At 45.7% G+C, this 12923-nt stretch overlaps 1 protein-coding gene across 1 annotated transcript in view; it reads left to right on the plus strand.

The window, feature by feature from the left end:
* HLF (HLF transcription factor, PAR bZIP family member) overlaps positions 1-12923 on the plus strand; it is a 54284-nt gene that overhangs the window by 38378 nt on the left and 2983 nt on the right. The window contains exon 3 of the mRNA XM_028090590.2: positions 7558-7778. Coding sequence (XP_027946391.1) covers positions 7558-7778 — 221 coding nt within the window. The remainder of the gene's footprint in view (positions 1-7557; positions 7779-12923) is intronic.

Consider the following 12923-nt stretch of genomic DNA (forward strand, 5'->3'; position numbering starts at 1 on the left):
GAATGTTATCATATGTGGTGATGGAAAGCCTTTGGAGGGTTTTGGTATGGGGGAGTGGCCTGCATGGGCCTGCATTTTTAGAATACCTTCTGGTAGCTGCGTGGAGAGTGCATTGTGGAGACACAAATGGGAGGCAGAAGAGCCGTTAGGGGGATGTGGCAGTAGTTCGGGGGAGACTGGGGGGGCTTGGACAAGGGGGGCACAGTCTTTCATTGTTTTAAGTATTTGTGAGGATAGTATCTATACTGTGTAATTGCGCATATATCTAGATCATTTATTGAGTACCTTCCAGGTACTATGCATTGTGTGAAGCACTTTATTTATATATACATTATCTCATTCATTTTTCACACGCCCCTATGAGACTGGCATAGTAATCTTCATCTGCAGATGAAGAAACCGAAACTCAGAGAGGGAAATTAAAGAAAGGGGAGGGCGGAGCACCAAGAGTTCTTGTTCCTTAAAACAGACCTTATTAGGAAATGGGGGGAGGGTATTTCTTTGTGGTCCCTTATTCACCAGCACCCAAGTTTATAACATACTGGTGGCAGAATCAACTCAAACCCAAGTCTGACTCCTTTCACACTTTAACCACTACCCTGTACGTCGAAAACCCTGCCAAACCATTAGTGTTACTGTCTGAGCAGCTCCCTGTAGGCAGTAGCTCAGCCTCGTGGATCACTCATCTTGTTCTCATGATTCTGTCTACCAAGTAGTCACATGCACAAACGAAGGCTTATTGTTTACTTACCTGGAAATGCTATGGGTCAGTCAGGTGGCTCTGCTGAGCAGGGCTAGACTCGCACCTCAAGGGAGCTGACCTAGACTGGCCTGTGCCATGTGCCCACGTGCCCTTCACTCCCCGGTAGGCTGGACCGAGCAGGTATCAGGGGTGACAGAGGGCTGGAGAGCAGCCATAGCATGCACAGTCTCTTTAGGTCCAGCCTCAGAGCTGACACTGTCACATCTGCCACACTCTGTTGGCCAGTGCAAGTCACAATACCAGCCCAGATTCAAGGCATGGGGGAATAGACTCTGCCTGGAACTGCAAAGCCACATGGAACAGAACATGGGTAGAGGGAAGGGTGAGGACTTTGACCATTAGGATGCAGCTGCTTTTGCAGACTTTCTTGGTGAACAAGAAAAGAGGTTCCTGCCGTCAGAACAGAGACAGGCTAATTGGCCTCGGGGTCCACAAAGCCCATATCCTTCGGAGGTACTTGTGAGATTTTTATTTAATCCCTGTACATATCATGAGCACTCATTAGGGACTCGCTAGTGTTACTACGTTCTTCTAAGTTAATTGGCTCCCTGTAATGGAAGGGATTCTCAGAAGCAGGGGTGTTTTGTAGCAAAATAGGCTGTGACCCCCGATGCCAGTTTTCTTCTGAAAGCAGTGGGTGTAAAGAGGGTAAATGGTGCTATATCAAATCAATTTATGGCCATCCAGGGTGCAGAGGTGATGATGGCAAGCCAATGGACCACAAACTGGTTATGGGGAGGAGAGAAAGAGCTTGGACCAAGATCTGGGAACAGTCTTCGAATCACGAGGAAGTTCACCCATCAGTGCTAATAGAGAACACTTCAGCCAAAACCAGATTACTTTCTCTTTTCTCAGCCATCCTTTATAGAGAATAATGCTCGCCAGTGATAAACACTGGAGTATTATCTGTCCTGAAATTACTGCTGCAGATCTAAGGTTTTGTTTACTTAACTGCCTGAACAAGAAGCACAACCAAAAGGTTGGAGGTGTTGCAATTAGCCTTGAGGATGAAATAGCAACTACAGCTATGACTTATTATTGCTTTGATGCAGCCATAATGTAAACAAAACATTGACTTGAAAAGAGTTAAGAACACAGGACACAGATTGTTGCTGTCCCCATTCACTGGTGACTTCTAGCCAGTCAGCTAATTGGGCGCAAGATGCTAACTTCTTGTTAAAGTATATAAGAAATCGCCGATCTTCGGTTATCCTATTTGGAGGTTTAGTCGTGGTTAATCTGTGACAAAAGTGGAGGCCAGTTCTGCGTTTGAAGGTAATTTCTCATCTTCTTCGATTCAAGTTCCTTTGTTCCACGCTTTCCTCCAGAAATCCTCCCTGGCCCTTTTGGAAGTGACTTTCATCAAGATGTTTTTTAAAAAAAGAAAACAGTGTGTCTGCAAACTGCAGAGTCTGCAACATGGGGTTGATCTTGTGTAGCCCGGCTCTTTCAAAGCAAGCCTTGGAGAAATCCCAGGCTCAGACTTAACAAATACGGGAGAAAACCACACCATCATCTCAACAGATTCTAAAAAGGCATTTGAGGAAATGTAATGCACTGTTTCTGATTAAAAAAAAAAAAAGAAAGAAAGAACTCTCAGTACAATATGTTGGAACTGCCTTAGTTTGTCATACTGCACCTATTAGGATGCTAGAAAACAAACCTTCATACTTGAACACTTCCTAGGAAGTATTAAAAGCTTTTTCCATTAAAGGCTGGGATAAGCCACAATCTCTAGTCTTTACCCGTGTTACTCCTCCTTGTCTTGCAGAGCCTAGCTAATGCAGTGAGGTTTTATAAAAGTAGGAATTATCAACACGGAAAGGAAACAACAATTGTCCCCAGAGGCAGAAGATAAGATTATGTTCGTTTTCTCTTAGAAAACCAAGTTGGCAATGCTAGAGCAATTAGGACTAATTAGAGAATAAAAGGGGCTGGATATAAACCCAGTGTTTTAAAACTAGTAGTTTCCTCGACCCCAGCAATAACCAATTAGAAGGCATCCTGGAAGATTTACACTAGGAACAACTACTATAAAACGTTTAAGAGGTATACCTGGCAATAAATGTGAATAGTTAAAATGAAGAAAACTATAAGCCTTAACTGCTAGGTATAAGAAAAAGACCAAAAAATAAATAAATAAAAATGAACAGTTATACTATGGGTATACTCAATATTTTAAAGACCTCACTTGTCCCCAAATTGACTCATAGCTTTCATGCAATCTTCATTCAAAAATCTCAAAAAAGAACCCCACAAAAATCTCAATAATAGGGGCGCCTGGGTGGCTCAGTCGTTAAGCATCTGCCTTTAGCTCAGATCATGATCCCAGGGTCCTGGGATCGAGCCCCACATCAGGCTCCCCGCTCTACAGGAAGCCTGCTTCTCCCTCTACCTGCTGCTTCCCCTGCTTGTGTTCTCTCTCTGACAAATAAATAAAATCTTAAAAAAGCAAAAAGGAAACTTTATTTAGAAAGAAAAAATACCAAAGAAAATTTTCCAAAAAAGAACAGTAAGGGGTGCAGAACTTGCCTTGTCAAATATCAAGCCTTACTGATATTATTATATTAAGACATTTAGAAAACATTAAAATTCCTTGCTTATATTATACACAAAACTAAATCCTAGGTGACTTACAATTTTAAAAATACAAATCCAGGGGTGCCTGGGTGGCTCAGTTGGTTAAGCGACTGCCTTCGGCTCAGGTCATGATCCTGGAGTTCCAGGATCGAGTCCCACATCGGGCTCCCTGCTCAGCAGGGAATCTGCTTCTCCCTCTGACCCTCCCCCCTCTCATGTGCTCTCTCTCTCTCAATAAATAAATAAAATCTTTAAAAAAGAATACAAATCTATTATAGTTGTATTAGAGAAAAGTATAGAGTAATATATAAATACATATATGTGTATATAGAAAGAAATGTATACATATGTGTGCATATATAATATAATTTTTGGGTAGAAGATAAGGAAGTTAGAAGCCATAAAGGAGAAGATTTCAAGATATTACTACATTACCATGTAAGGTCTTGCCAATAGTGGAAAACTCTATAAGCAAAGTTAGAAAACAAACAATAGTCTGGGAGAAAATATTTTCTATAGATAAATCAGATGAAAGGATTATATCCAATCTATAAAGAGTTCTTACAAATGAGTAAGCAACAAAATCCATTTAAAAGGGAGGAAAAGACAGGAAGAGGTGGTGCATAGCAGAAGAAATAAATACTCGATAAATAGTTGAGATGTTCAGTCTCACTACTAATAAGGGAAATGCAAATTAAAACAATAGTGATGTTTGTATCTATCAGACTGACAACATTTTAAAAATTAATATGGTGCAGAAATGTACTCATAATTGTTGGTACAAGTATGAATAGAAATGACAGTTTAACAGTACAGTTATAAACATAAAATGTACATACCTTTTGGATGAGCAGCCCCACTTCTAGGAATCTCTTCTCCAAAAATACCTAAAAACCCATCAGTTAGGAATGAGTGGGTAAATACTACTCACCTCTCCTTTTTTTTTATTTTTTTATTTTATTTTTTTTTAAAGATTTTTTTTATTTATTTGAGAGAGAGAATGAGAGAGAGAGAGAGAGAGCATGAGAGGGGGGGGAGGGTCAGAGGGAGAAGCAGACTCCCCGCCGAGCGGGGAGCCCGATGTGGGACTCGATCCCAGGACTGCAGGATCATGACCCGAGCCGAAGGCAGTTGCCCAACCAACTGAGCCACCCAGGTGCCCCCTTCCTTTTTTTTTTAAAGATTTTATTTATCGGGTGCCTGGGTGGCTCACTCGGTTAAGCGTCTCCCTTCGGCTCAGGTCATGATCCCGGAGTCCTGTGATCAAGTCCCGCATCAGGCTCCCTGCTTGGTAGGGAGTCTGCTTCTCTCTCTGCCCCTCACCCTGCTCATGCTCTCTCTCTCTTGCACATGCGCTCTCTCGCTCTCTTTCTCAAATAACATTTTTTAAAATTTTCAAAAAAAAAGATTTTATTTACTTAGAGAGAAAGCAAGAGAGAGAGATCATGGAGGGAGAAGGAGAAGCAGACTCCCCGCTGAGCAGGGAGCCCGATGTGGGGCTCAATCCCAGGACCCCGAGATCATGACCTGAGCCGAAGGCAGACACTTAACCGACTGAGCCACCCAGGCGCCTCAGTACTACTCACCCTTTAAAAAGAACAAAGTAGTTCTATCTGTACTAACACGGGAAATTGTATATCATATATTGAAAAAGTAATTTAAGATATGTGAGTAGTATAATCCTATTTGAGTTAAATCATTTATTTGTCCCTAAGGTTCACATCAAGCAGTTAGGGGCAGTCACCTCTGGGAAGAGAGGCTAGATGGATTGGGGACAGGGGATAGGAGCACTTCTTGACACATTTCTGCATTTGTTGAAATTTTGCAATGAACATCTTTGGTAATTTACAAAGTTTATATAATGATACATTCTTAGGTTGAAAATTCTTCCATTAAAATTTTGAAAATCCACGAAAATAGGACAAAATAATCAAGATCCTCCTTTCCAATGACCCAATAGCACTGTTGACATTTTGGAATAAAGGGGGGGAAAGTGAGTCCAGCAGCATCAACTCCTTAGAAAATATAGATGAACAAGATGGCATGAGGGTATCTTTGGGGAGAAAGAGGACCTGGTTGTTTCTCAGGTTCACCTGGATCTGTTGCCATTTGTTGTCTGACCCTGGGGAAGCCACTGACCTCATCTATGGTCCAGTTAAGTTTTCTGCATTCTGCAGGTAGGCCTGACCTACTTCCATGGAAGAAAGGGCTGGAGAGAAAGAATGCCAAGGAAGGTTCTGCCTGAATGTGCAGTGTTATTGTTAGAATGTCCACAAATGAATGTCAGAGTCCAGTGTCTCAGAGGGCCACCGTTAAAATGAGGAATACTCTTTGTAGATGCTGACCTCTGAAGAAGGTACCACGGCGAGGAGTGGGGTGGGCATAAAGTAGATAAAACATGAAAGGCCATGTTGTCCAGTAGAGGAGGGTGTGTGTGTGTGTGTGTGTGTGTGTGTGTGTGTGTGTGTGTGTGTGTGTGTGTGTGTGAAGCTTAACATTTATAAAGCAATAAAGGAGAACACTGCAATATAGCATCATAACAGAATTCTGAAGTAACTTGGAGCAGTTAGGTTTGGGAAATATTAATTACGAGATGCTTCCAGAGGGTAGGAGAGGGTGCATATGCCTGGGCGTGTGCCAGGTGGTGGCGGACGGTGCCGAGAGCAATAGGGCATTGGGGAGCTTTGTTACTAAAGTTCAAAGAGAATTTCTAAAGGGAAAATAAAATCCCCGTTACTCAGATATGGCTCATTGTCTGAGGCAATGTCAAGAGGCACAAGATCAAATCTAGCTTGACACCATCCAATACCGAACCCAGCAGTCTCTAGAAGCCGGCGCTGAGCGGCAGCTTGGCTAATGAGAAATCTCTGTCCTCTGCCAATGCCTCGGGGGCCCAGCTTTTCTTCTTTGGCAAGCAGGATACAAAGTGGAGTGAGGACCTCAGAGGTCACCCCGAACATTCATTTTGCAGGCTCCCCACCAGGCCTTTCCAGAAAACAGATGAGCGTGGTTTTACAGTTCACCTAGAATGGGAGTCAGTGGCTTCACGATCCAACCTGGGGTAGGTTTTAATGAAACCTGAAGGATGTTTCACACATCGTCCAACCATTAGCAGTGAGGAGTGCGGGTTGCAGCCAAACACCGCCAGGCTGTCTCCTCTCATTTATTCTCTGGGTGTGAAGGGAGCAATTGTAAAATTCAGAGGGAATTCGAAGTTAAGATTCAGAGCCGCCCACGTAAACATCGCGGGCTGTTATTAAGTTCACTCTCACCGTCTTTCAGGGGGACGACATTTGAGCGCTTCGGTGGTTGGGCCTGCAGAACCCTCACGTGGGAGTCTGGTCCTCCCTGATGTGCCCTTTCTAATTTGTGAAATACTTCCTGAACCCACCCTCTTCCCACTGTCGCCGCCGGGGTCATCACAGCAGCCTGGAAGCCAGCTCCGTCTCCTGCCGTGCCTCCTTCAGTCCATTCCTCACGCTGCCTGAGCCCTCTTTCCCAGCTTGAACTCTGCTTGTCCCTTCGGAGCTCAGGATCCTTCCGTGACACTCAGGGCCTGGTATAGTGTCCCCACTGGGCACCTTCCTGACCACATCTCCTGCATTATGCCTGTCTCCATGCCGTCCAGTGGGTAGCTATAGCTACCCAAGGCTACCGTGGCCCCTCGAAGACAGAGCCCCCTGGCTTGTTTTTGTCCCTGGATTACCTTTTTTGCTAATCACTGTTTGTCTCAAGTCGCAGCTACACCAAGCGTCACCTCTAGAAAGTGTCCTGAACCTCCTTTGTGTTAGGTACTGTCCCCCACGCTTCGGAAGCATGGGAGGTTTACTTCTGTCCCCGCCCCTTCACGGTACCCCAGTGGGCTCGCTATGGGTCTGATTCCTTGACTCGCGTGGAAAACACCTTAAAGGTAAAAATCAGAGTGCCTGGCACATAGTTGGTGCTCCATGAATGTGTTACAGGAAAGAATGAATGCATGTAATTTTTTATTTAGTTTGCAAACATGCGTGTGGGTCTTTGTTTTGCCTGATCTGACATGAGTTAAAGTCATCAGCCTGCTGTGTTCTTAGTAACACGGTGAGGATGAATAAAATAAGCACTGTTAGTCACATAGAAAGTCGAAGACTCTTGCCACTCATCCTGGAGTATCATCAAGTAGTTGTCTAACGGGGCTGCAGTGGTGTTCCTGAATGAAAGCTCCTGCCTTGTTCCAGGTCAGCTGCTGCCAGCAAACCGCAATACACCGAGTCCCATCGATCCTGACACCATCCAGGTCCCGGTGGGTTATGAGCCAGACCCGGCAGACCTTGCCCTCTCCAGCATCCCTGGTCAGGAAATGTTTGACCCTCGCAAACGCAAGTTCTCTGAGGAAGAACTGAAGCCACAGCCCATGATCAAGAAAGCACGCAAAGTCTTCATCCCCGATGATCTGAAGGTAAATTGGAACCGGTCATCAGGCTTTGGGCACATGGAGGGTGGGATCGAGAGGCAGATTAAAAGCGTGACCTCCAGGAAGATCACACAAGCCAGTGAACAAAGGACTTGTGATTTCTGATCCTGTTTCTTGGCATGTGACTCTAGGCAAGTTGCTTCCTCCCTGGGTGTCTTCTGAAATATGCCTTTTCATGTCTTGATATAGCACAGAAATAAGGAGAAGAAATAAAATGTTGGAGTGATTTACAATCCACGAAGGAAACAAACCTGCTACTATCTGCAGGGAAGCCTAGGAAAGCCCAATAAAATCAAACCAAAATCTTTCAGGGTTGGAAAGAGAAAGGAAATTATTTGCAAAGGACATCTGGACCGCGAAGTCCTTCGAGGGTTAGCTTCCCTTGGGGAATTTATTGATAATCAATTGCTTCCTTTGCCTTATAGGCCCCAGGGAGTAACAACAAGAGATAGGACTTCTCTCCACCCTCGGGTGACCTGGGTGGGCTTTTCTTAAGGAAGCTGGTGGGTTCCCTTATATATTTATATGTAATGTTTATGCTGTGTCTTAAATAATGATCACTTGACTAGCTCAACAAAAGGTTAATTCCAGGTTGTTTCTCTTTTGCTACGTTGAGGGGACATATTATTTATAAAGGAAAATAGGTTTACCTTACAAAGTCTGATACAACTTGAAACAAAATTAATCTGACACATTTAACCATAATTAGGAAGAGGATTCTTTCCAAAATTATGCCATGTCCACTAATCCCAAAATAGAACCATTTTTGATTAGCGATGACTTAGAATTTTTTGTGTTTATGGTTCCTTCCAATCATATGGACAATAGAGATGTGATTGTATACATTCGAGGCCTTGAAACCAGGCATAATTAGCCTTTTTCTAGCTTCTGACCCCCCCATTTCTCAAAACTAATTGTGGTGTGGATGGAGAGTTACTTGTATGCTGGACACAGGCGAGTGTGGGACATGGTCCTGGAACCGATTTAGACCGGTTACCTGTTTGTGCTGTCTAGGAAGAGCACTGGGGGAAAAGGAAATCAGCAGATTGGAATCACTGCTGTTATCTACGTACCGAGATTATCTTGAGTGAGGCAGACTCATCAAATGTCGGGGCTGAAAGGGACCTCAGGGGTTCCTTAGACCAAAATTACCGTTTTGCAGTTGAGGAAATGGAGCAGGGAGAGAGGCGAAGTAAGGTGAACTCTGCTGGTTTGTGGAAGGCCTGGTCCCCGAGTCTTCCAGTTTCCAGAAATGTCACTGCAGCATGTTGGCCGTGCCGAGAGCCACAAGAGGGGCCCTTGGGTGACAAACCAGTAGCTGTCCCCTAAGAATCCAAAGAGTAAATTTCACAGTAGACACACCATGAAATCTAAACAAGTCTGGGAACTGATGGTCAGACCACAAGAGGGTAAGAAAGAGCCAGGGGATCAGGCCCTGGGCAGCTGAGTCTCTCAACTAGACGCTTTTCCCCCTGTTCGCCATCTGACCCTCCTTGTGTCTTAGAGCTCGTCTCCAACTCAACTGAGGAGCCATGCAGCATGTGTCTGCTTCTGAAGAGAGGAGTTTGGAAGGATGATCCTGAGCAGTAGCTCTAACTTGCAGCCAGACCTTCCCAGGGTCTCCAGATTTACAAGTTCAAAGCAAAGAGCAGGCTTACTGAATAGTCCAGGTCAGCCTGGCAACCCAGAGGCCTTGGGAGAACTGTGCTGGAACTATGCATAGTACCGCTGTCACGGCTGGGCCTGACCTTCTCCCATGGCAGGTGGGTAAGCAGGCAGGACCGTTCTCCTGCCAAGTGTCCTTGGATTTCTTCAGTTATGAGAGAAGCCTCAGGCCACAGGCCGTGATCTCATGTGGAAAGGAGAAGCAGAGCTGTAACATAATTCTCCTTCTGGCGGAGGGGACTGAGCTGGAGGTGGGTGGGAGAGGTATTTGTGGCCCCTAGCATTGGACGAGCAAACCAGTCAAGCCAAATGGGCCCGTCAGTAACTGGTCTTCCCCACAGCTTGTGGGAACCCTCCCTGGCACCATTCGTTGGGGTTAGCACACATCTCCTGGGAGAAGTTAAGCAGTGTTGGTCCTGGGATTCCTGGCTGAGAATCAGTTTAATCACCTTGACGTCTTCATGCTTTTAACTGTTCATTTGTTCACTTGACAAATATTTTTCAAACACTTGTGTGTTCCAAGCCCTGGGGATATACAGAGGTGAGCCAGAACGGACATCGTTCCTACTCTCAAGGAACTGCTAGGCTGGCAAGAAAAAAGGACCGCTGACTTGTCAGGAGGGGGCTGGGCGGGGGGTGGGGGGGGCAGTGTCAAATGTGAGATCTTGAGGAAGATGATGGGGCAGGACTGGGCGGGGCCCTTGCTGGATGGGGTACCCGGGGGGCCAGATGGCCCCTGTTCCTGAGAATAGAGGAGGAAAGAACAGGAATGTGCCGGATTTGTCGGCCCCCCTCGGTAGGCTGCTTGCCCCTCCCCCAACCGTTAGGCCTTGACAAAGGGAGGCAAGCGGCTTTTCTGGCCCAGGGCAGTCCTCCTCCCGTCATTCACTCTAGCCTTCGGCATCCTCAGCTCCACCCCTCCTGCCAGCTCCCCTCCCACCTGAGATGGCCCCCATTCTACACCTTTCCTAGCCCCCCTGCTTGTATGGACAGATGAGGCTGGGAAATGAAAACATGTTAGAAGTGAGAAGAACTCTAAAAGACAGAAAAGTTGGTTGTTACCCTGAGGTCAGCTGCTGACTCCCCTGGTCCTTAGCACCCAGTCACACACCTCTAAGTGCAGGGCCTATGCAGTATACCCCCTTCCCTTCCCTCCACCCTGCCCCCGGCCTCCGCCATCTCTCAGGGGCTTGTTATCATGCGCTCCTTTACCTCCCGGGCTCCTGGTCCCTTGGGTCAGGTTCTGATAGCTCCTAAGTCAGCTCCTCTTTTGAATGATCTCGTAAACCACACACCGCAGAAACATGGACTGTGGTAGATTTACTGAGACTCTCAAGGGGGTGTTGGAATTGGGGCTTACATCAAAATAACCAAACAACTGCCATCAGAACTGGAGGCTTCATGGTTGCTAATATGCCCTTAGGTCCTCCTACCCCTGTGGAGTCATTTGACTCTCTTTTCCTTCGTCCCAGCTCACTCCATCCCGCTAGCCTGGCCTCTCCCCCTTTTCTCAAGCACAGACGACAAATCCCACCAATGGCCGCAGCACACCTGCCCTGAGCTGACTTATCCAGCTATTTTTTTTTTTATGTTATGTTAATCACCATACATTACATCATTAGTTTTTTTTAAAGATTTACTTATTTATTTTGAAAGAGTGAGAAAGAGAGAGAGAGAGTACATGAGGGGGGGAGGGTCAGAGGGAGAAACAGACTCCCTGCTGAGCAGGGAGCCCAATGCAGGACTCGATCCCGGGACTCCAGGATCATGACCTGAGCCGAAGGCAGTCGCTTAACCAACTGAGCCACCCAGGCGCCCCACATCATTAGTTTTTGATGTAGTGTTCCATGATTCATTGTGCATAACACCCAGTGCTCCATGCAGTACGTGCCCTCTTTAATGCCCATCACCAGGCTAACCCATCCCCCCACCCCCCTCCCCTCTAGAACCCTCAGTTTGTTTCTCAGAGTCCATAGTCTCTCATGGTTTGTCTCCCCCTCCGGTTTCCTCCCCTTCATTTTTCCCTTCCTACTATCTTCTTCTTTTTTTTTTTTTTAACATATAATGTATTATTTGTTTCAGAGGTACAGATCTATGATTCAACAGTTTTGCACAATTCACAGCGCTCACCATAGCACATACCCACCCCAATGTCCGTCACCCAGCCACCCCATCCCTCCCACCCCCCACCACTCCAGCAACCCTCAGTTTGTTTCCTGAGATTAAGAATTCCTCATATCAGTGAGGTCATATGATACATGTCTTTCTCTGATTGACTTATTTCACTCAGCATAACACCCTCCAGTTCCATCCACGTCATTGCAAAGGGCAAGATTTCATGGTTTTTTTGATGGCTGCATAATATTCCATTACACACACACACACACACACACACACACACCACCTCTTTATCCATTCATCTGTTGATGGACATCTTGGCTTTTTCCACAGTTTGGCTCTTGTGGACATTGTATCCAGCTATTCTTCAAAGCACAGCCTTCTTCTCTGAAAGAAGGATGCTAGTGCCAGCTATTGGGAAGATCACTTTTTCACTTTGTTACATATTATTATGAAATGTGTAAAAGGCTGGGCATGCTTTATAAATAAGGAACCGGTTACCAGACTGTGAATGGGGTGAATGGCGGGCAGAAGGTGCCTGCGCACGCGCGCTCTCTCTTACACTTCCTGTCTCCGTGCAGGGCACACATTTGCCAAGGGTAATGGGCGGGTATAGGGTGCACCACTGACCTTGGGCCTTCCTCGCAGCCTGGGTCCCGACCCATGTGACCTCTTCCAATGCCAACTGCCCCTTGCAGTCCTGGGGGAGGGTAAGCACTGGCCTCAGCCCACGTATTCTGGGTGACCAGTAACTGCTAACTGCATAACTGCAAGCATTAGCCTCGCTATGATGGAGAGATTTGCTGTTGCAAGTCCTTGAAAAGAAAGGGTTGCAAAACACACCAGGTGGCACCACAGATGAATTGGTAAAGCCTAAAAGAAGACTTGCATTTCCTAGTCTTCCTCAGAAAGTTTTCCTTTTTTTGGTGGGGGAGCAGTGATTGAGGGGCACAGGACACGATGCCCATTTCAGTAGTACCCAGGAGATTTAAGGTCTAGAGCAGAGTTAAACAGGAGATTAGGAGTAAATTATTTAAATGCTAGCCACCAATATGAGGATATTGATCAGTGGCAGGTGGAAGTTTTTCTGTGTGTGTGTTTTAATTTCTGTTTTTAATTACCAAGACATACATCAGAAAAAAAGGTGAAAGACCCTCCCTCTCTCTTTGGCGCCCCTCCTCCAACTCCCCTTGTAGAGGCACCAAGTTCAATAGCTTGCTATAAATCCTTCTGGGCCTCTTCCTATGAATATACAATATTATGATTTTTTAACCAAAGTGGGATGAAGCCATACATATTTATCAGCAAATTGCTGTTGTTTCCACCCACGTAGTGGTATATCATGAA

This window comes from Eumetopias jubatus, unplaced genomic scaffold, assembly GCF_037043125.1.
Source record: "Eumetopias jubatus isolate StellerSeaLion01/CBP00866 unplaced genomic scaffold, mEumJub1_p1.0 scaffold_10, whole genome shotgun sequence".
Taxonomy (NCBI): domain Eukaryota; kingdom Metazoa; phylum Chordata; class Mammalia; order Carnivora; family Otariidae; genus Eumetopias; species Eumetopias jubatus.